Source organism: Chelonia mydas, chromosome 27 (assembly GCF_015237465.2).
Source record: "Chelonia mydas isolate rCheMyd1 chromosome 27, rCheMyd1.pri.v2, whole genome shotgun sequence".
Lineage (NCBI taxonomy): Eukaryota > Metazoa > Chordata > Testudines > Cheloniidae > Chelonia > Chelonia mydas.
The window spans coordinates 14,018,876-14,041,074 of NC_057860.1; the positions used below are offsets into that span (position 1 = coordinate 14,018,876).

Sequence of the window (22,199 nt, forward strand, 5' to 3'; positions counted from 1 at the left end):
AGCTCAGCAGGGACCACTCACTCCTCATGGGAAAGTGAGGTGCTGAGGCTGGATAAAATTCACTGCATGTGTGTATCACACTCAGGAAGCCAGACAAATGGCATCAAATGGAGCAGGTCAGCAGGGCCCAGCCTGGGAGGCAGGGGAAGCTGGCCTGGCCCGGCCCGGCCCAGCCCAGCCCAGCCAGGGGGCAGGTCCCAGTGGGATCAGATGAGCCCAACTCCCATCAGCCTCCCCACAGACCCACCTGGTGAAGCCACTGCAAGGTCCCTGCTCAGCTCTTGGTGCAGGTATCTGGGGCTGGCCACCTGCAATTCAGGGCAGAGGCCAGAGCTCTGAACGGCTCCTTCCATGGGTCAGGTTTACACCAGGGAGCAGCTCCAGCCCCCCAGCTCTACCTGTTTCCCCTGGACCTGGGGTCAGGCTGCACCGACCAGACAAGCAGGACTGCAGCACTGGGGTGGGGGTGGGGGTGGGGGCAGGGCCCTTGGCAAACACAGGTGTAGATAATTGCACAGGTGGTAGGCACTGCACTGATCACGGCTCAGCCTCGCCTCGCCCTGGCCGAGTTGACGGGAGCCAGGCTGGGCTCAGCTGCGGGGGCACTTGTAGCCCAGACCCTGTGGCAGCCTGAGAGCCAAACAGCTCAGCCCAGAGCACAAGGACAAAGGGACACGGCCCCTCGTGCTGCCAGACCCCAGCTCTGCCCTTCCCGGGGCGAGGACGCAGCTCCTGCGGGAGGGCGGGCGGCTCTGGGCACAGCCTGCCCCAGCCGCGCAGGGGGCTCCAGGGACTGTTACTCGAGAGGAAAATGCAACAGGTGGTGGGAGCTGGGGTCTGGCAGCAACTCCCACCTGCTGCCCCACAAGCCCCTCGAGGGAGCGGCGGAGCTGGGGCCCACAGCACGATGGGGGGCTGCAGGTTGGAACTAAGGGGCCACAGCAGAGCTGTGGGTGGGGAGCCCAGGGTGGGCCAGCAGGGGGTTGCACATCAGGACTGAGGGGTGCTGGCAGAGCTGTGGGTCGGGACTGAGGGGCATCAGCAGAGCTGGGGGGGAGAGCCCAGGCCTGGGCTGGCGGGGGTGCTAGTGCTCAGCGCACAGGCCGGGGTGAGGAGTCACGCTCAGCCTTTCCCATTATCCTGGTATTTGATCCACACGGTGACGAAGCAGCTCCCGTAGGCCCCCCCCCATGCACACACACAAAGGGGGAGTTTGCCAGCAGCTGCTGGAGGGTGACGCTGGCCCAGGGCTGGGTGTGGGAGCCCCCCCCTGCTAAGCCACTTGCATTTCCCAAGTGGTGGGAGCAGGGTCCAGGTGCTGCAGCTGAGGCTCGGTGAGAAGCAGGTGTGATTGGCAGGGGGTGAGGGGCGACGCTGCCCTGCCCTCTGCCCCCCGGAAGAGCTGCTGGACCCGTCCTGGAAAGGGGCCGAGGCTTCCGGGCAAGGCCACGCGGGCGTGGGCCAGACTCCAGCGCTGATGGGACGGCTCCATCTGAGCGGGCGCCAAGGCCCCTCCAGAGCGAAGCGAGAGTCTCTGGAGCGTGGGCTGCAGAGCCAGGCTCGCAGCTGGGGGTTGAACCAGCCCTCGCGGGGGGGGCTGTAGCACGGATGCTGTCCTGCGTTCGCTCTGCTCTTCCCCTTCCTGCGCTCTCAGGGCTCCCCCCAGTCAGAGCCCCAGCAGGGGCGTCTGCAGACCTAGTTTTAGTGCCGTAGCCCAAGCCTGAGTCGGTCAACCCAGGGGCCTTTCTGCAGCATGGATGTACCCCTAGGGGCCCCCAGGCTGCCGCCCGCCCCAGAGATCTCCAAGGGGCTGGGGCACAGCTCGGAACTACCCGCTGCTGGAAACGGGCTGGTCCAAGAAGTGGCTCCGTCGCGGCCGGGGGAGAGTCCGAGCGACGTTTCTCGTCTGTGCTGCTTGCAGTCGCCACAACGGCTGAGCTCTGCCGAGCAGCGGGTGGGTTAAACCAGAGCAACCAGCCAAGCCAAGCAGGCCTTCGGTGTGGCCTGACTTTAAAGAGCCCAGGCTAGAGCAAGAGCCTGGGAGCCAGGGCTCCCTCCCAGCGTCTGCCCCACCTAGCCTGAGCCAGGTCCCATTCTGTGGGAGCTGAGTGCCTCACAATTCACGCCCCCTCACCCTGCGAGGCAGGGCAGTGCGGCTGGACCCCCTGCACCCTTGGGAACTGGGAGGCTAAGTGACATACCCAGGGTCATACGTGGAGTCTGTTCAGAGCAGGGACTGGAGCCAGGTCTCCTGATTCCCAGCCGAGTCCCCAAACCACTGGGCCACCCATCCACCCTCTTCCTGGTATCACTTCGCTTCTCCAGGCCTGTCCTTCCACAGCCAGTAACGCTCCCTAAAGCAGCCATGCATGGTTACCCATCGCTCCGGGATCCTCAGGCACACAGGGCTGGAGATGGACCAAGGGCTGCAGTTTCCTGGATAAAGTTTAAACTCAGAAGCCCAAGGTTATTTCCTGCCAGGTAGCAGCAGCCTGCAAGGTTCACTTTAGAGCTAGTGAGGGTCTCGCCTGCCACAGGGCAAGGCGGGGTCCCAGCTGCCAGGCTCAGCCCGCCCGTGGAGTTTGGGTTGGCCATAGTGCTCACGTGCCCTGCGCCTGCTTCTGCCCAGGGATGAGGACCAGAAAGAGCCACTGGGCACCTCAAAGGACAGCGCAGGAGATACTCACGAACCCACTGCCCCATCCCAGGGCTTTTGTGCCCTGCAGAAATCCAGGTGACAGGAGGGAAACCAGCCCTCATCTGCCTTCGAAAGCAGCCTGCAACGAAAAGCTTGCAACTTGCCCGGCAGCATGCTCCTACGCCGCATCTGCACGCTCTCCCTGAGCGTCCCCACTGCCCGCACATCCGGCTGTTCTGCCTCTCGTGCCTCGTCTGCTTTATTTGCTTTCTCTCCACGTCCCCGGTCCCAGCGCAGGGCCCAGCCTACAGATGGAACAAGGAGCTCACTGGAGTGCCAGGGCCCTTGATGTGTTCATCAGCCTGAGGAATAACCCAGATAAAAGCCCACCGGGCCCCCAAGCCTCCAGATTCGGCTGAGCTGAGCAGCAGGAATCACTGGCTCAGTTAGAATGCATTTCCCGTCTGGAAGCGAGGGACAGATCTTCAAATGCCCCTGCAAGAACAGGATTTCATGGCCCCACGGGAGCCAAAGCCCAGTGTGTGTCCTTTCAGTAAGAGGAAGAAAGGAGCCAGAGAGGAGCACCCCCCCCCTTTCATCTCCCAGACGCCGGCTTGGCCTTCAGAATCCAAAGCCTGCCTCGTGCCGCAATTAACCAGCACAGAGCTCTGCTCCTTTCTGTCGTCTGACCCCTCGGCCACGGGTCGCTGCCCGCTGGAGGTGTCGTTAACGCCGTCCGTGCAGAGCGGCTGAAAATGTGCAAACAAGCCACGTCCGAAACGGGCTGCAGCCCGCGGGGTGGGTTTTCTGGGCATGGGGCTGTGACAAGGGCCAGTGCAGAGGACAGGCTACCCACCTAATTCATAGTCCTTGGCTGGTCAAGGTCAGGAGAGACAGCAGCCGCCTTCGGCTTTGTCTCAGCCGAATTAACCCATTAGATGCCACACAAACCGCGGTGCCAACAGGTTAACATGAACCATGCTGGGGTCTAGCCTCAGCTCTGCAACTTTCAGAGTAGCAGCCATGTTAGTCTGTATCTGCCAAAAGAACAGGAGGACTTGTGGCACCTTAGAGGCTAACAAATTTATTTGAGCATAAGCTTTCGTGAGCTACAGCAGCCGATGAAGTGGTCTGTAGCTCACGAAAGCTTATGCTCAAATAAATTTGTTAGTCTCTAAGGTGCCACAAGTCCTCCTTTTCTCTTAGCTCTGCAACTGAGACACAACAAGGCGCTGGGCAAGTCACCACGCGGCTCCATCCCTCAGTTTCCCTATCTGGGAAGTGGGTTGATGATCAAAGATGAAGGTGCGAGCCCTTTTGGGAGCTTGACTCCCTACCCACACCTGAGTGAGCAGGGATGCCAAGAAACCAGAGAAGGGATGAACGTCCCCCTCGGGGCTTTGTGGATCAGTCCGGTCCCCAGTGGACAATTCCGTCCCCGGTCAGCAGAGAGGCCAAGCACCACATGGGCCATGGCGACCGATCTGCCCCTGTGCTCCCAGACGGGGTTGCTGCAGCACAAGGCCAAGGCACCCTGGAGCAGGGAAACCTGCCCTGTTGCAGGAAGGTAAACTGAGGCCTTGGCATGCCAGGGCTGCCACGCCAGCACCCACGCGCTGTCCACACAACTTGAACCTCCAGATTACCTTCAGGAAGCCTGCAATAGCCCAACCCCCTCTCCAAAGCCAGCCATTGCCCCCACTCCCAGGAAACCGCTGGGTTTTCCTAGAGGACGTTGCAGCACGGAGCTGAGCGCCCTCCCAGCAGTTCATAGCTGAGGGATGCGACTGTGGGCTCTTCCCTCCCCGTGGGTCACCCTCACTCCTTGCACCCCCTCTCAGAGCCTGGAAGCTCTTTGGGGCAGGGACCATTTCTCTGGTTGGGTTCGAGCAGCACCTGGCCCACTGGGGCCTCCTGGGACAAGCAGGAAGCTGGGTCTCCATGGCGCGGGGAGAACCTCAGAGGTTTCTCTTCCCAGGGGTTTGGGGGAACCTCTCTCCTGGGGTCACATTGCCTTGGAGCTGCCCCCCACGCAACCAAGGTTTGCATTTGAAGAGCCCCCAGCAAAGGTCAAAACAAAACTGGGCCAAAATTGGTTAAAAAAACCCTTAACTTTGTCCAGGCTCCACCCCCAGCATCTCCAGGCTCCACCCCCTAAACCCCAGGGCCTCCCTCCAGGCTCTGTCTTACTCAACCCCAGTGCCCCAGGAAAGCACTGGCACGATGCAGCCAGGTGAAAGTTTGGGGGTTGTAATAAAAACCCAGGGAAGTTCCAGGCTAGCGGGAACCCACCCCCTCATTCTCCCCATTTCATCCTAGTTCAGTCACTTGCAAAACAAAGAGAGTCCCCCGCAGAGTGACCTGGGGCAGGTGAGCTCCCACCCCCACCCCAAGGCAGATCCGTTCCTCGCCCCCCCGGTTCTGCTGGGGCTTTGTGTTTTACATCCCCCTGCAGCTCCAGGATTGGCCCAGGCTGGGCTGGGGAGCTGGGAGAAGCCAAGGGGAATGCGGCGCTCATCCCAGCAGGGCAGGGCAGGGCGGGGCGGGGCGGGCCCTGGCACCCCCCCAGGGTACACGCTATGATTCAGCCTCTCGGTTTCATTCCTCGGAGCCAGCGTCCAAGAGGAGCGAAAACGCCAGCTCAGCAGGGAGGAGCAAGCGCGTGGCTGGCCCCCGGAGCCAGCGCTGGGAACCGGCGTCCCACTGCCCGCCCCGGGAGTGCTGCGCCCGGCACAGGCACCAGCTTGCCTCCATGTGACGTTTAAAACGAAACGTGCACCGCCCTGGCCCCGAGCCGCTGACACCGCAGCAGAGGGAGCTTCCCCCCCCGCAAGCCCCGTATGGGGCACGGACGGTCCCACCATTGCAGCAGCTCCTGGTGCCCTAATGCGGGGTGCTGCGGGTAACGATGAGGGCCAGCCCCTGACCACGTCTCCTGGTCCTGCCTCAACCCCAGCCCTACCTCTGACCCAGCTCCCCTGGCCCGGGCAGTGATGTGGGGGCCACCCTTCTGCTCCCCAAGTCCTGGGGATAGGCACAGCCCTGCCCCCACCCCTAGCATAGACAGAGCAGCCTCGAGGCCGCTGGGGAGCAGAGAATAGCCAGTGTGTTCCACCCCGTCCCCCAATCTGCCCCATGGGCCCAGGAGAGCAGAAAGTAACTGGAGCAGAGTGTGTTCCACCTCCTGGATGGGCGGGGGGGGGGGGCTGGTCACTACTATCCGCCCCCCCGGCCACAGGGCCAAGGGAGGCAGCTCGACACTGGGACTCACGGGGGCGTATGGCTGGCAGAGATCGCGTCCAGGAAGGGGAACGGGTCCCTGCAGGTTTGAATCCCCAGTATCAGGCTGCAGCAAGGGACATAGGAGCCCTGGAGCGTAGGGACCGGGCTGCTTGCTCCTCTAAGGAACGAGAAGGGTGCTCGGGGCTGCAGAGAGCCCGGCGGGGTGGGGTGGGGCTCAGCGCTTTCGCAGGGACTGCAAAGTTACCACAGGCCTCATTTCCCCTTGGTCGGTTGAAAACCAAGCACCCAAACCAAAGGCCAATGCTGCCCCTGCTCCCCAGGCTGGGCCCCGGCTGCCAGCACCAGCCACGCTCAGCCTGACCAGGGGCACATCTCACAGGCCATTGCGGAGTCCCTGAGGTGGGGAGGGGCTCGCAAAGTGGGTGGTGCAGGGAACAGGACACACAGGTTACAGCCTCCCGCCCAGCCACAGGTGAGTCAGATGTTGGTGAGTCTGGGAGGGGCCACCTCCCCTCCCCCACCCCGCGGCCACTCACCCCGCAAGAGGGTGGCAAAGAGGAGTCAGAGTGAGCAGCCGGGCCTGCCCATGCCCAGCCTGCGCCGGGGGAGCCCACAGGCCATGGGCCTCCTGCAGACAGAGGAAGAGGCTGGAGACCCAGCAATTCCACAAGTGGCAAATCAGGTGGGTGCCCAACCTGCGACCCCGGGCACCTGGCGATCAGAGAGGCCCACAGCTGCCCCGGGACCAGCCTCCAGCTGGCTCTCATGGAGCACCTGGGAACCGGAGCCCAAATGGAGAGGCCACTGGTGGAAGCTCGGGCTTCCCTGTCTGGACCAGAGGTGCTGGAACTGGGGGGGCTACTGCATGAAGTGGATTCCATTATATCCAGGGTTTAGTTTGGTTCAGTAGCTCTCAGCCCCCGCACTGTACACATCGTTCCAGCACCCCTGGTCTGGACACATCTGACAGCCAGCAAAGCCGCTGCCTGGCACCTGCGCTGGGCCAGGGAGCCCGATAGCCCCCGGGGAGGGTCGCAGCCAGCAGGGCCTGCAGGGGGAAGGGAAGGATCCTCAGGGAATTCGGCTCAGACAAAGGGACTGGCTTCTGCGCCAGCCAAAGAGAGCAGGTGCGAAGGGGGAAAGCTCCCCTCAGCCCCGAGCACCCCAGCCCTGCCCTGGGGGACCCCTCTGGGAGCCAGAGCACAGCAATTATTGAGGCATCGGGCTGTGGACAGTCCGTGCCCATAGTGTCTCCCAATGCTCTGCAGGGAGCGGCTGTGCTGCTGGCCCCTCCCGGGCGGGACCCCAGCGTCTCCCCAGGCCCGGTTCCCCAGCATGGGGCAGCCCCAGGGCATCGCTGCCTGGCTGCAAAGCACCTGACCAACTGGCTCCCTTTGCCCCTCTCCTGATGCTTTGGGCCCAGGCCCTCAGGCTGCATCCCCCAGATCCCACCAGGAGCCGGAGCCCACACCAGCTATTAGAGACACAAGAGCCCCCAAGCTTCCTGCCTGGTTCCCTACAGCCCCCCCTTCCCTGGAGAGCAGCCCGGCGATGCACTTACCAGCCACAGCAACCTTCCCCACCTGGTCTCCTCGCGGCTCCCAGCGCCACCTACTGGGGAGCGCTGGGAACCTGCGGGCCAGCGGGGTAAGGGATCATTTATCGATGGGGCGCTGAGTCCCCCCGGCTCCCCAGCCAGGTGCCTGCTCTGCCCCTGGGCAGCTGCCAGCTCTGGCATTCTCCAGTGGGGTGAGGTTCAGCCTCGCCCCCCCCCCCCCCCCCCCCGGCTCGTGTTCGCTCTCCTGCCCCACGCAGCCCTGCTGGGCCCAGGCTGGGTGACGGGGCGGGAAGTAGGGGCACCTTGGGGCCATGCTGCCAGGTGCGTGCGTCTAGCAGCTAGTGACACCCCGACAGCTCAGAGGTGAGACGCTGGGGGGGCGGGAGGGGGGGCCCCCTTCACTGTTAAGGCCAAAGGGACCATGACACCCATTGGGCCTGACCTGCACCACACAGACCGGAGAATCCCACCAGTGACTCCTGCACTGAGTTCAGGGCCGGGGGTGGAGCTGTCGCACCGCCCTCACAACCGCCCCCCCTTCCCCCACGTGGATTTAAAGCCCCTGCGTGACAGAGAACCTGCCATATCCCCTGGAGAACCAGCACCTGCCCCTCTAGGCCCAGCTCCCTTGGACCGGGGGAGGTAGTTACAACCCATGATCCATTTGCCTCTCAGCCTGCCCACCCCTTCAGTCTCCCACTGTGAGGGGGTTTCCCAGACCCCGGGTCCATCTCCCAGTTCTTCTCAGCCCCCGCCTCCAGCCTGGCCCCAGAACCGGACCCGGTATCAGCTGAGGGCTTGCCAGCCAGCCCGCCCGGAGAGGGAATCACAGCCCAGCACCTGGCAGGCGTGCAGGGGGCCCCAGGGAAAGGACCCATCCGGATTTTATTAAAGTTTAGCACAAATATAAAAAGGAACGGTCCCAGCAGGAACCATTAAGTTAACGGAGAGTAACCTCACCGAGGGCTGGTCTCGCGGGAGACCCCGAAGCACGCAGAGCGGCTGAGCGCCCCAGGCAGCCCCAGCGCCACTGGCTGGAAGCTGATGTGGAGCCCCAGCACACCTGTGACTGGCCCAGAGGGGCCGTTTCCCACCCACCCCCACCCTGCCCCAAGGAGCCTCATTCTCCAGCCAGGGGGCCGGGCCCTGGGGTTCTCAAGTGTTAGCGGGGGGCAAGGGGGTGTTATTCAAGTACCGTGAAGTGAGGCCTCATGGGAAGAGCAGGCGAGGCTTGGGATTGGTTCAGAGGTGCCGGAGCTCGGCCAATGGGATCCAGGAGTCCATGGATTATTTAAGGTGGTTTAGGCACAAAAGGCAAAGGCAGAAGGTCCGGGCCCGTCGGGACCCCCGGGCGAGCCCGTGTTTATACATGGCAGAGCCTGGGGGAGCCCTGAGTCCTGCTCTCGGGGCAGTCCTCGCCCCCCAGCTCCCACAGGGAGAGGTTATTTGGGGCCATCAGCCCCCTGGCCCCTTTGGCCTAGACCCAGGTGAGATGATGGGGCAGAAGGGCTGTCGGGGCAGAGACCCGGCTGAAGATGTCACTCAGCCCCCACGAATGCTGCTCATCGGATCCTCTCTGCAAACAAAGAAAAGCTGCCATGAGGGGCGGGTACCGGGCTAGAAGGGTCTGGTCCCTGTTTCTGTGCCCGCCGCGTCTCAGGAACTGCCCTGGGTGGGCCAGGAGTGCCAAGCACCTCCTCCGACGGGACTGCCTGGGGCCCCCCAGCCGGTGCCAAGCACGTGCAGCGGGCTGTGGCTGGAGAACCTGGGGCCTTGGCGGAGAGGAGACTGGACAGTGGAGACTGAAGTGCTGCCCAATCCCTTCTGGAGGGAGCAGAGTGTGAGGAGGAGGGAGGCATGGAGCGGGGGCCATGCAGATGGGGGACAAGCCTCAGAGACAGCTCATGGCTCACCCAGCCTGGATCTAGTGCCCTGCAGACCTAGCGTACTTCTGCAGCTGGCAAACACTGCCTGATCCATCGTCTCCTGCTTGGTCAGGAGCTTAGGGGCAAAGCTGCTGCTTCCCCCAGGCTCATGGAGCTGGGGGAGGGCAAGGGGATGATAAATTCCCAGCTGTGCAGTGTGGCGCCTGCCCCCTGCCCCAGGGTCTTGCAGCTCCAGGCCTGGGGGGGGAGAGAGGCTGACAGCCGTAGACAGCAGAGGCTGCCCAGAGCCATGCAGACGACAGACCTAGCTGGGATCCCACTGGGACAGGGAAGCACCAGACAGGACAGAGGCAGCCAGGAAGGAAAAGGGGAGGGAGGAGAGAGCCCAGCTCTGCACAGGCCCCTGAGCGAGGCTCGTTAGCATAACGAAGGCCCGTGGGGGAAGCAGCAGCCCTGCAGAGGGGGGTTGGCCAGTCCACAGACTTTGATCTCCTTGCCTCGAGCAGGGTCCTTTGTGCTCCGGCCGGAGGGTGTTGGTCCGAGATAGCAACAGGATACCCCATGGGGAGATGGGGGCACTCAGCACCTCTCAGGATCAGGCCCGTAGTGCTGGTGAGAGAGGCTGGAGCATGGGCAAGGGCAGAGCAAGCTCCCCCCATGCCCTTCTCCTTCTGCCCCTGGCTGGGGGGGATGGCATCTCCACAGCCGTCAGCCCTGGGGCCCCCCCAAAGGGGGTAGCCGGGGGGGGGGCTCTAGTGAGGAGGTAGAGCCAGGCTGCACTGTCACCCCAGGAGCTGCCTGGGTGGCTGCTCCTCTCAGCTCCCTGGGTCCAGCCAGGGCAGTGGGGCTCCCGCTGCATCTGTGGGGCAAGGGGAGACTGTGGCCGCCCCCCCGAAGCGTGACAGGCCCTGGGAGGCGGCGGCAGCCTGCAGTCAGTAACCTTGGTCTGCTTTGTCCCCTTTGGACTTGGGCTCCTGCCACCACTCAGCGAAAAATCCCTCCTCGTAGTCGCCTTGGCCTTCAAACTCGCTGTCCGAGGGCAGGTCCTGCCCGTCCGGCTCCACGCCCGCAGCCAGCTCCATCTGCAGCACAGGGAGGGCGAGGCTGTCACCGCAGGCCCAGACGCCTGGGCCCACCCAGGGCAGGCCTGTCCCCTTGAGCCCGCTCCCTGGGCCGCTGCTCGGCAGAGCTGGAGAAGGTGCAGCGGGAAGGGGACAGTCCCCTATAGGATCCGGCATGGGATCTCCCCCGGACTCCACTCTCCAGGGCGCCCCCGCAGGAGCCCGCCCCACTCCAGGAGCCAGTGCCGAATCCTCCCCCCCTTCTCCAGGGCTTCGGGCAGTCTAGTTTCAATGGCCACACCTTGCTGCTCCCCTTGGGAGACCTTTCCAAAGCCACCTGCTCAGCCAATGCCTTAGACCTGTCCGCATCAGTGAGGTGCACAGGGCTCATTTCCCCCGGAGCCAAAATGCAGCCGGCTCTGGGGTGGGGCCCAGCAGCGCTGGAGGCCGCTATCCAGCAGCCGTTACTGAATCAGCACGGCCCAGGGCTCCCATCCAAACAGCGACGTGGCCCAGCCCTGCTCAGGTCCCAGCCCAAAGGGTTCCAGCAGCAGGGAGCTGAATGGGGAACCCAGCCCCCACCCCCATCTTCAGCAGCTGCCCCAGCTCACCTCATCGTCAGCCTGCAGATATTGCTTGGCAAAGTCCAGTAACTTCTTCTGCACGGCCGTCTGGTTGTGATACTGCAGTGCCTCCTTGGAGGGGACAAGGGGACACACATCAGACTCACTGCCGCCCCCACGGCCAGGCCTGCCGCACGGGGCGGAGCGGTTCCCAGGCAGAGCCAGCCCCGGCCAGTGTGGAAAGGGTTAAAGGCTACCTCGCTCAGCTCCTGCGCTCAGCCCAGCCAGCAAGGGGCAGCTGGGCCAGTTCATCCATGGGGTCCCTGCGCTAGGGTGGGAGGGGAAACCCCCTGCAGGACCCCGAATCAGCCACCAGAGCAGTTCCAGGCTTCCCATCTCCATCTTCCAGGCTTCACCCTCCCTGGCTCCCCCAGACCCTGAGACGGGGGTATGGCCTCTCCCAGAGCCTGAGCCCTGCCCGGTCCCAGGAGCCACTGATGGGCTCCATGAATCAGCCCTTCCCACACGCCCCCCAGGACCCCTCACCGGGCGGGGACTGAAGTCTTCATCCTCCAGGTGCCAGCGCTCGCGGTAGAAGCGATAATAGACCAGATTCTGCTGCATCACCTCGTCCGCCGGATCGAAGAGCATGTAGCTGGAGACGCTCTGCACCGCGTTCTTCACATCGTTCACTGCACCAGAGCCGGGCGTGGGGGCGTGAGGGGGGGGCATGGGGCACAGAGACACCCCATTGTAAAGGAGCCAGGCAGAGGAGATGCAGGGCAGATACAGACACCCCATACTGCGTGAGAGCCAGGGACGGGGGGAGGTGAGAACCCCCAATGCAGAGGAAGCCACCCCCTTTGCAGAAGGACAAGGACCCCCCACCAACATTAGGCCTCCCTGATCCTAACCCCTCACAGCACAAGGGGCCATGGGGCAAGGCCCCCCACTCCAGACAGACGAGGGGCACCCCTCACACAGCACTGAGGGGTTGTGGGGCAGGGCGACCCCCCAGTAGGAGAGAGGATCTGAGGTGCTCAGGTGCTGGCTGCAGACGGAGGGGGCGAAAACAGGCAAAGGGGCATTGGTGGGTGGCTCATCCCCTGCTGCTCTGGGGTCTAAGCCCCTGCCCCGCGACTGCCCACCCAGTCTGCCTGCCTCCCCCCCACAGGGACCAGTGACCCAGGATGTGGCCCCAGTGACTCACGCTTGTAATACGCGAACTGCAGGTAGTGGTACATGGTGGCCACGAACTTCTCCACGAAGTACCCGCCCACGTTGGGCGTCAGGTCGGCCTCGCAATCCACCTTGCACTGCAGCACGTCCACGAAGTGATCTGGGAAGAAACGCCCGTCACGCCGGCCCATCACCCCAGGCCCCGGCCGCCCTTGCCCACAGCCGCCGGCACCTGCTGCCAGGGAGACGAGCCCCCCAGCGGCCGACGGGGGGACAACCTGCTGCACGGGGAAGTTTCTCCCTGAGCCATCACTTATGGGGTGGCTTGTGCCACAGTGCAAGAGGGTCATCTCTCTGCCACACCTCTGGGGTTTCTAGGACTGGCTGGTTTGAACCACCCCCACCAATGCTGCTCTTGCTGTCCCCTCCAGACAGGAACATGGCCTGTGTCCCTGCCATTTACATAAGAGCGGCCAGAATGGGTCAGACCAAAGGTCCATCCAGCCCAGTGTCCTGTCTGCCGACAGTGGCCAATGCCAGGTGCCCCAGAGGGAGCGAACAGAACAGGGAATCATCAAGTGATCCATCCCGTCGCCAATTCCCAGCTCCTGGCAAACAGAGCCTAGGGACTCCGTCCCTGCCCAGCCTGGCTAATAGCCATTGTATGGACCGATCCTTTGGGGGTGGTGGGGATGGGAACATCCCTCCCTGAACCCAGCAAAAGCTCCGGCTCCACGGCCCCGGAGACAGACTCCTCTGCGCATCCCCGGAGCACGTGCAACCCAGGGAGCAGCAGGCTGAGCTCCCTGCGCCCCCCGTAAGGGCCCCATCCTCAGCCCCACCCTAGGGGGACCCCATGTGCAACACAGGCATCCAGCTACAAACAGACTGAGCCCCCCCAACTCACACCAAGCCAGGCCCCAGACAGCCACTGTGGGAGACACCTGCCCCCGGGACCCACACGCGTGTGTTAACAGGAGGCCAGCTGGCTCGGGGAACACAGAGGCTTCCATCTGTCACGTCTTGGCCACTTCTCCCCAGCGCCCAGCAGCAGAGCCTGCCCTGTGGCTCCACGAGGCTGGGAGAGGTGCCCCCACCCACCGCAGCCCCAGGGACGGGCCCCCCACCTGCAATAGCCGGGTAGAAGTCCTTGAACTCCCGCAGCTCGTAGGCACCCTCGCAGCCAGCCAGGCAGCTCTCGTAGGCGTTGTAATACTCCCCCAGCGCGCGCTCCATGTCTGCAATGCTGCTCCGGAAATCCCCGCTGTTATACAGCTTCACCGAGCGCACGAACGCCGCCTGCAGGGATCGGAACCGCCCCGCGTCATGGGTGGGCCCCGCCAGGCCCTCACTGCGTGCTGGAAAGGGGGCAGATCCAGCCCCTCGGCCATTTCCTCCTGGTCAGACTGGGGCTGCCTGGAATTCAGCCCTGTGCAGAAGGCTCCGCCCCAAGCCCGAGTATCATAGAAGATTACGGTTGGAAGAGACCTCAGGAGGTCATCTAGTCCAACCCCCTGCTCAAAGCCGGACCGATCCCCAATTAAATCATCCCAGCCAGGGCTTTGTCAAGCCAGGCCTTAAAAACCTCTAAGGATGGAGATTCCACCACCTCCCTAGGTAACCCATTCCAGTGCTTCACCACCCTCCTAGTGAAATAGGGTTTCCTAATATCCAACCTAGACCTCCCCCACTGCAACTTGAGACCATTACTCCTCCTTCTGTCATCTGCCACCACTGAGAACAGCCGAGCTCCATCCTCTTTGGAACCCCCCTTCAGGTAGTTGAAGGCTGCTATCAAATCCCCCCTCATTCTTCTCTTCTGCAGACTAAATAACTTCACCATCTGGAGTATTGTGTCCAGTTTTGGGCCCCCCACTACAGAACGGATTGCTGTATCTGAGACGCTACACACCTACACAAGGGCTGGATCTGGCTCCCAGCATTAGCCTGGGAGCGGGCCGTCACAACCCGTTTTCAGGGGGCGTTCCAGCCTACTTCCCCACCCCGCTCCGGATACCTGGATTTCTGCTACGCTGACCGAGTCCCTCTTGACGACTCGGTGGTTCGAAGGCCTGGTGAGTCAAGTCATCACTGGCGCCTTGTGTTCTGCACGGGCTGAATTCCCAGCAGGGCCCAGCTTGTGCACAAACTGCCCCAGCTGTCTGCATGCCAGCAGCCCACGGGGACGCTCTGGACGCCAGCAGGGGGGACGGGACAGACACGAGCACAGCAGCCTCCTAAGCAACCCAGACCCTGCACCCAGTGCGGACAGGAGAGCTGAACAGACACCTGGTCCGAAGTGCAACACCAGCGTACTCCTGGTGTCTGTGGGCTGGCAGGTCCCAGTGTGAACGCCCTCTGCTGGGAGCTGCGCACACCTACACAAGGGCTGGTTCTGGCTCCCTGCATTAGCCTGGGAGCGGGCCGTCACAACCCGTTTTCAGGGGGTGTTCCAGCCTACTTCCCCACCCCGCTCCGGATACCTGGATTTCTGCAACGCTGACCAAGGAGCGGATAGGGCAGAGGCCAGGAAACCGGGTGTAGCCTCAGGCAGTGAACGCCTCCCTCCCCGTGGTCCTGCCACATATGGGAGCTTTTGGCAAGATCTGGAGCAGAATGAGCTGCAGCCTAGGGCCCAGCTTGCCTCTGTCAGCCCCTCAGGCTGAGCCAGGGCAAAGCCCCAGGAGCAGCCAGCGCGGGACAGCCCAGCATGGCCCCTCCTGCTGCTCTGAAAGCAACAGCTTCACAGTAACCCCAACCCTCAAGCCACACCGTCTTCGGCAAGGGCTTCCTCCCCCGATCATCCTTGATGCACCACAAACCTGACCTGCAGCCCCCCATTGCAGCCATGGCCCCCCTCCCCTGCTCTGTCAACGTCCTCACTCCTGGCCCACAGCTCTGCTGATGCCTCTCAATCCCGACCCGCAGCCCCCTTATCCCAGCCCTGGCTCCCCACCAGCGTGAGCCTGGCTCCCTGGGGACACACTCACTTCGTAGGGCTGGGCCTCCAAGTCCACGAGGTACTCGTCCACGTCCAGCATGGTTCTGTAATAGTTCATATACTTCAGCGTCATCTCATGCTTGGGATTCTTCTGCAGGAAGGTGTGAGCGGCAGACACGGCTTTCTCCACCTTATTGGCCTGAAAGAGGGGGAGAGTCACACGACACCACAGGTCAGGATCCAGGGTCTCTCCCGGCCACCCCAGTGAGCTCAGTCCCGGGGTTCACGGCAGCGCCATGCGGGGCTCAGCGTCTCCGCTTTGGCCAGCCATCGGCCCAGAAAATCCACAGGGCTCTTACTGCCTACACCAAAGCTGTCCGGATTTAGTCGTCCCGGTCTAGCTAGCACAGCACGATCCCCCAGCATGGACACAGGCATTCCGGGTAGCAGGGCTTTACACTCGCATGGCTCCTTCCCCTTCCCACAGGGGGCTAAGCTATCCCAGTATAAAACCATTAGACCGTCCAACAGCGTCCACCACTCAGGCCTGTCTGCTTCACTTACCCCGGTGCAGCGAAGGAGATGCCATTTGGGAGGGCGGACATGCCCCAAGAGCCACTCGGCCAAGGGGCAAGCTGCCAGGGGACTAGTGGAATTGCTATGGCTGGAGAGATTTCTAAGCAGGGTCTGGCACCCGTCTACCGGTCCCTGCTTTCTAGGCCCCACAGAAACCTCTGCTCCTACAGAGGTTCTGAAAACATATCCCCGTGTAACATACTCAAAGGGACTGACGCAAAGCCAGGATCTCCACCCACCTCTCCTCAAACCCAGGCCAGTGTATTAGCCCCTAGACCATCCTTCCCCTCCTTGGCTATCCCTCCCCTCCTGGTATTTCTTTCCCATCCTGAGATCATACCAGACTGAATGCGGGAAGGCAGCTCTCCGGCGCACTGGGCTGGAATACACTGGGTCCTTTATTCGCCCCCGAGTAGCTGGGACATGCTCAACCTTCCCGTGCAGAAGGCAGCGCGGCACGCTGCTAATATTCCGGCTGCTAACCCAGCCAAGCTGCAAGTGATCTCATGGGATCGCCAGGCCAAGGCGGCTGGCATAGCTAGCGATGCAAAAGGAGCCCAGTGCGGGTCCAGGGACCTTTCCCGGTGGGAATCAGACAATGCAGTGCTCGGCAGCGGCTAGGATCAGCAGCAGCAGCCGATGGGCAGAACCAGACGATTCAAAAGCCAATGAGCCCACGTGACACATCGTCGCCCCCCCCCCGGCACCAATGCAGGCAAATCTTCCCCTCACACACCCACACCTCTGCAGCTCAGTAGGAGCTGGGGCTGCTCAGCCCCTTGGCCAATCAGGCCACGTCTGGTTGGGTCCCTAAATACGGAGTCTGGAGTCTAACTTTCCCCTCTCGGGTTTGTAATTTTCAGCCAGGGTTCCCAGGTGATTCTGGGGCCCAGGCAGCCCCAGGTTAGGGGCATTTCTCAGGTCAGTCACGTCTGATTGCACCTCAGATTGTTCCTGCTCATCGGCCTATAGGCCCCCGGCGCTGGGATCTTATATGGCATTTCTCCTGTCTCCGACCAGCCGCACAGACTGCCCCAGTGTTACCGCGCCTCAGATTCTGTGGTTCTGGGCCGACAGTCCCTCAGCGGAGCTGTGGCTGACGAGGCCGAGGGGGACACGGGGTGTGTTGGCAGGAAGGACAGACTATCCCACTTTGCTCCTGAGCAGGACCCTCACATCTTTGGCCTGGAGGAAATTAGCCAGTAAATCCAAGTGTGCACAAGCGCCCAAGCAAACTCCTGCCTGCCTCCCATCTGCGAAACACACACTCCTCCCGGGGCCCCTCCCAGCATGGTGCACGGAAAGAGCAGCTTGGATTCAAACTGGGGCACTTTAAACTATCCTCTTAAAGGATCCATTTGCACTCCAGGTGTCACTCTGGCAATGGCTAAGTCACCCACAGCTCGGCTCACGCGATGGAATTCAATGGGTAAGAACTGCAGGATCAGACCCTAATTAATCCTCACAACCCCTCCCTGCTACACGCACCCCCCTCCTTATTATCCCTGCTTTACAGAAGGGGAAACTGAGGCACAGAGCAAGGCGACATGACTTGCCCAAGAAGTAGGTGTCAAAGCCAGGATTAGAACTGAGGGATCCCGATTCCCAAGGCCTTTGCTCAGGCCACTGGACTCGCAGCCTCCCCTGGCTTTGCTGGCAAATCCAACAGAAAGAGGAGCTAGAATTGCAGGGTGGGAAGGTGGGCGAGTGACCGATAGAGCCCTATGCACAGAGGTCTTCTATTCAGGGGTAAAACTGCAAAGAAAGAAACTACGTTTCCTTTTGTCTCCTGCCCTGTTTGCCCCCAGGGGAAAACCCTTTCTTCATCCTGTTAAATTAACCCTTCCTGAGCAGGTACAAAAGTGGGAGCCCCAGGGAAAACCCTTTGTTTCTCCCTTTTCCCTTGTGCCCTTCAAAAGGCATTAACATTTGGGACCATGTGGACACTACGGCACACTGAGTCCTGCCCAGGGCCTGGGCATGCACCAGCACTAGGGCTTCTAGGGATTTCCCAAAAGGACCCCTGCCCCCCAAGGTAAGCCGACTCCCCTTTCCAGCCATGCAGTCAGATGGGAGCACCAACTGCATTGTGAAGTGACCACGACCTTTCCTTTAAGCTACAAGGGAATCCCTTAAGCTACAATGCATCCGATGAAGTGAGCTGTAGCTCACGAAAGCTTATGCTCAAATAAATGTGTTAGTCTCTAAGGTGCCACAAGTCCTCCTTTTCTTTTTAAGGGGAAAACAGACTCTGCCCCAGAAAACAGAAGTTTTGGAACTTTTACTTTCCAGGAACTGCGGGGCTGGAGCAGAGGGGGCAGGGAAGAGCTGACAGGGCCTATGGGACAGTGAAACTATAGGGAGCAGCAGCCAGCGATGGGTCCAAAAGACTGATCTAGCCCTCTCCCCGCCCCGGCCAAGGATCCCTGCAGAGTCTTTTGCCCAGGTCTGTGCTCAGCAGACACCCAGGCTTCTGCGGCTCTGGATACAGGGGACGTGGCATTTGCATTCCTCCTGCAAAACCAAGTCAGGGGGCTTCCTGGCTCCAGCTGTGGAGAGGGCTGGCCAAGGGGGTGGGGAGAAAGGGGAGGAGAAAAGAAAAGACCAGAAGCAACTGGCAAAGGTTTTAACACTCCATCCTGGCGCACACAAGCTACATGCTGGTCCCAGCTGCTGACAGGGAGCCTGCAGCTCCTGCTAAATGCGAAAAGGAAATAACGACCCACCACATAACAAACATGGCTGCTGGCCAGTCCCCTCGCAGCAGTGGGATGGGTGCCCCATTAAATCCACTGGGCAAAGCACTCGGAAACACCCAAATGCCACATTCCTGCTCCGGCTGGGAAGGGAACACACCAAGAGGGCCCGTCTGCACCAGAAATCCAGACTGGGGACCGGCTCACATTTACACAAGCCCACAGAGGCTAAGCGGGGGAGGGCCCCCACGCACAGCCAAGAGCTCCTTCTCTGCCGGGCACCTGGCTCCTGTGGGACCCACAGATTCCAAGGGCAGAAGGGGCCGTCGCGATCGTCGGCTGACCCCCGCGCCCTGCCAGGATTTATTGTCTGTTAAATGCTCACAACGGGCTCTGGGCGGACCACGACGCAGGGTACGGATGCTGCCCCCTGCCCCGAGGAGCCGAAGAGCCCCGTCCTGCAAACGGTGTCACTTCCCTCGCCGGAGCAGGGCCAGAGGCTCCAGGAGGCCACACCTGTGGGCCTGAGCCGGCCGGAGGCCCGAGGAAGGGTGACAAAACAGCCAGACAACTTGGCGAGACGGCTGGCTAGAGACGGGCCGAGAGACAGAGCAGGGGCCGGGGGGCGGGCCGGCTCCCAGACACCGGGGCACACCCCTTGCCCCCCGGTTTGACAACGGATCCCACTGCTGCCCCCCGAACGCTAAGGCCCCGGCTCCAGCCGGGCGGAGGCGCAGGGCCCGGGGGGAGGGCGCGGGCCACGGCGCTCTCCGCGCGCAACCCGCGCCCCGGCTCACCTTGAAGAGCGCGTAGTGCAGGTAGAGATAGGGCGCGCGGCGCTGGAAGTCGCGCAGCGTCTCGGCCGGCGGGTAGCGGAGCTGGAAGACCGGCAGGCCGCGCTTGCACCCCCGCAGGCAGGCGGCCCGCCGCAGGACGTGGCCGAAGACCTCCAGCTCCCAGCCCCACTCCTCCTGCGCGGCCGCGGGCGGCGCGGCGCCCCCCGCGCACTCCCGGTGGCAGTGCGCCTCGCTGTCGCGCAGCAGGCGGTGCAGGCGCAGGCTGGCCTCCAGGGCGCGGGCGCTCTCCGCCCAGCGCTCCCCCTCGTACTGCTCCAGCGCCTCGGCGTAGGCGCTCTGCAGCGGCAGGAGCTCGGAGGGCGGGAAGCCGCGGAAGCTGTATTCCTCGTACTGCGCGCCGGCCGGAGCGGGGCCCTGCGCCGCCGCCGCCGCCAGCAGCCAGAGCAGCAGCCGCCGCCGGCCTCCCCGCTCCATGCCGCCCGGCGCCGCGCCGCACACGCAGGGGAAGGAGCTGCCCGGCCCGGGGGACCATCCGGCATCTGGTCTGGGGAAAGGCGGGGAGCGGAGGGGGCCGGGCCAGGCGGATCCGCAGGGTCTTAGTGCTGCCCCCCCCGGCCGCTGGCGGCTGGGCCTTGCACCCGTGCGTGCCTTGCACGCGTTTATGCTTTGGAGGAGTTTGCTCCTTGCGCCGCTTCTGTGCCTTGCACCCGTTTGCTCCTTGCGCCGCGTTTGCGCCTTGCACACTTTATGCTCCTGCACGGGCTGGGTGAACCCCTGGCCCCACTGCCGGCAATGGGATTGTGGCCACTGATTTCTCTGGCACCAGGGTCTCGCCCACACCCGTTTATCCCTGGCACACTGTGCCCTGGACCTTGAGTGCAGAGCTGGTGCTAGCCCATTGGGGCCCTAAGCAGGAATATTCCCTCCCCCCCGACACACACTAATAATTAATAGGGGCCCCCCTTGAGCCACTGGAGCCCCAAGCAATTGCTTACTCTGCTTATGCCTAGCACCGGCTCTGATTGAGCGTGTCGCCCTAGAGGGGACATTTGCAGGGGAAGGAGTTGGGGAGAGGGCTGCCCTCACAAGGCAGCCCCAGCGCCGGCTGAGCCACCGCTGCCCAAATCCACAGGGCGTCCCTCCCAGCCAGTCATGCCAAAGGAACAGGTGAGTGGCACCGGGAAGGACCCCACTGACTCGTGGGGCCAGACAATAGCTGGGATCCTGTTCGGTTACTCCCCTTATTACGCTGCCGTGCAAGAGACGATGCTGTGCTCGCCCGGGGACGTATTATCTGCTCCATCCTCAAGCTCCCTGTGCAGCCCCCAGGCACAGTCAGGCAGGGGCAGAGCGTTCCCTGCAGGTGAGTTTTAGCTTGACAAGTGCTGCGCTGGGCTTAAGAAGCATTTGTGTCGGGGGCTCATGGGACTGGCCACAACTGCACAATCCGGGCGTGACTGCTTATGGGAGCTGTGCACCACGCAGCTCCTGTCTGGAGGACGTGAGTGGGGGCTGGGCCCTGTGCTGTCTGATGTCTCTGCCCAGGGTGCGGCATGTCACCCCCAGAGTGCCGTCCTGCACCTGGAAGCAGAGACCTGCAGGGCTGTCAGATGCGAAGAGGTGCAAACATTATTATTTATCCAATGCCAGCTGTGTGCCAGGGGCTTTGCAGACAGTTCTGAAGCCCACGTCTCTGTCCCAAAGACCTTCCAGTCTGTATGCTGGGCAGGGCCAAGGCCTGAACACAGAGAGGTGGAGTGATGGGCTGATTAACACCTGATCAGCTGCAGTAGGAGACACACAGCTGCTGGGAAAATAACCAGTGCTTATCTTTCCACACCACTGCAGAGAGAGGAAGGTCCCCACATCTCGGAGGGCCAGCGACTGGTCACAGGGACAGAAACCTCTTTCTGCCCTAGGTGGGATGGTTGGCAGCAGCCCTTGTGCCTAAACGTGTAAAGCCAAGAATCCATCAGCCTCGCAGACAACTAGGGGCCTTACTGACTCCAGGGGCGAACAACAAGCTTCTGGCTGGATCCTTGTTCCCATCTGTTGATGGCCAGTGGGTCCCTTCTCAGTTCCTAGAGGGGCCACATCTCTGCTCCTCAGAACCATGGGCACTAACTGGCTCCTTTGCTGGCAAGCTCCTCAGAGGGGATACAGACTTGGCCGTGACACAGCTCGCCCTTCTCCCCGGGATAGGGAGTTGCACCAGATTGGCACAGGGGCAGGGTTTGCCCTGATACCCAGAGACACTCAGGTTCCAGAGCTGTCCAAGCTGGCACCTCTCCCCAGGGCTGAAATCCTTTCAAATAAACCCCACTTTCCAGAAGCAGTGTGTGCAGGTTGCAGGAGCTGAGCGGACGGGCAAGGGCCAGGGAGCTGCCATTTCTTCCCTGGTGCTTCCCCCTTCCACCAATAAAGCTGCGTCTCTTGGCAGCTCCTTTGCCTTCCAGCTTTTAGGCTGCCTCTTTCCGACTTCACGTGACATCTGTTCTGCATCCAGGATATGCAGAGCGCACTTAACCATGGCGATCGCTGTTCGCAGGAGAGCTTGGGGAGGGCGGAGATGCTTGCAATGGTCTGATGTGCATTTGGTAAATAGGACACCAATCATTCCTAATTCATTGCACTTAACACCTTTCCTCGGCAGGTTTTAAAGTCTTAGAGATTGCTATTAATAATTATTCACCTGTATTTATTACTCCTGGCTGATAACTACCAATCATAGACTCGGCGGACTGGAAGGGACCCCGAGAGAGCCGGGGGTGGGGGGGAGCCGAGCCCCAGCGGCGCTAGGACCCAGGGGGAGTCGGGCTGCTGGTGGGGTAGGACCTCTCCCTGTACAAACTTGCAAGACAATAGTTTGCTTCAGCGTTTTCCTTCCCGCAAAGAATTGCAACCAAAAAAAAAAAAAAATCTCCCCGCGTCCCCCCGCGTCCCCGGAGCCCGCCCGCATCGCGGGGGAAATTCCGGGCTGAATTCGGAGCAGCCGCCGCGAATCACCGCGGCCAGCTACGTGGCCTCAAGCCCCCTTTACACGTTGACAAAATTCCTGGCG

The 22,199-nt window shown here is 62.1% G+C and overlaps 1 protein-coding gene across 1 annotated transcript; it reads right to left on the reverse strand.

The window, feature by feature from the left end:
* Positions 1-8,289: 8,289 nt before the first annotated feature.
* Positions 8,290-21,885, reverse strand: P3H4 (prolyl 3-hydroxylase family member 4 (inactive)). Its single transcript, XM_037887022.2, has 8 exons — positions 19,139-21,885; positions 15,119-15,268; positions 13,256-13,427; positions 12,160-12,288; positions 11,496-11,641; positions 10,998-11,081; positions 10,266-10,407; positions 8,290-9,015 (listed from the first exon to the last, which is right to left on the reverse strand). The coding sequence occupies exons 1-8, from the start codon at positions 19,610-19,612 to the stop codon at positions 9,002-9,004; spliced, it is 1,311 nt and encodes a 436-aa protein (XP_037742950.1). The 5' UTR covers positions 19,613-21,885; the 3' UTR covers positions 8,290-9,001.
* Between the last annotated feature and the right edge of the window lie 314 nt (positions 21,886-22,199).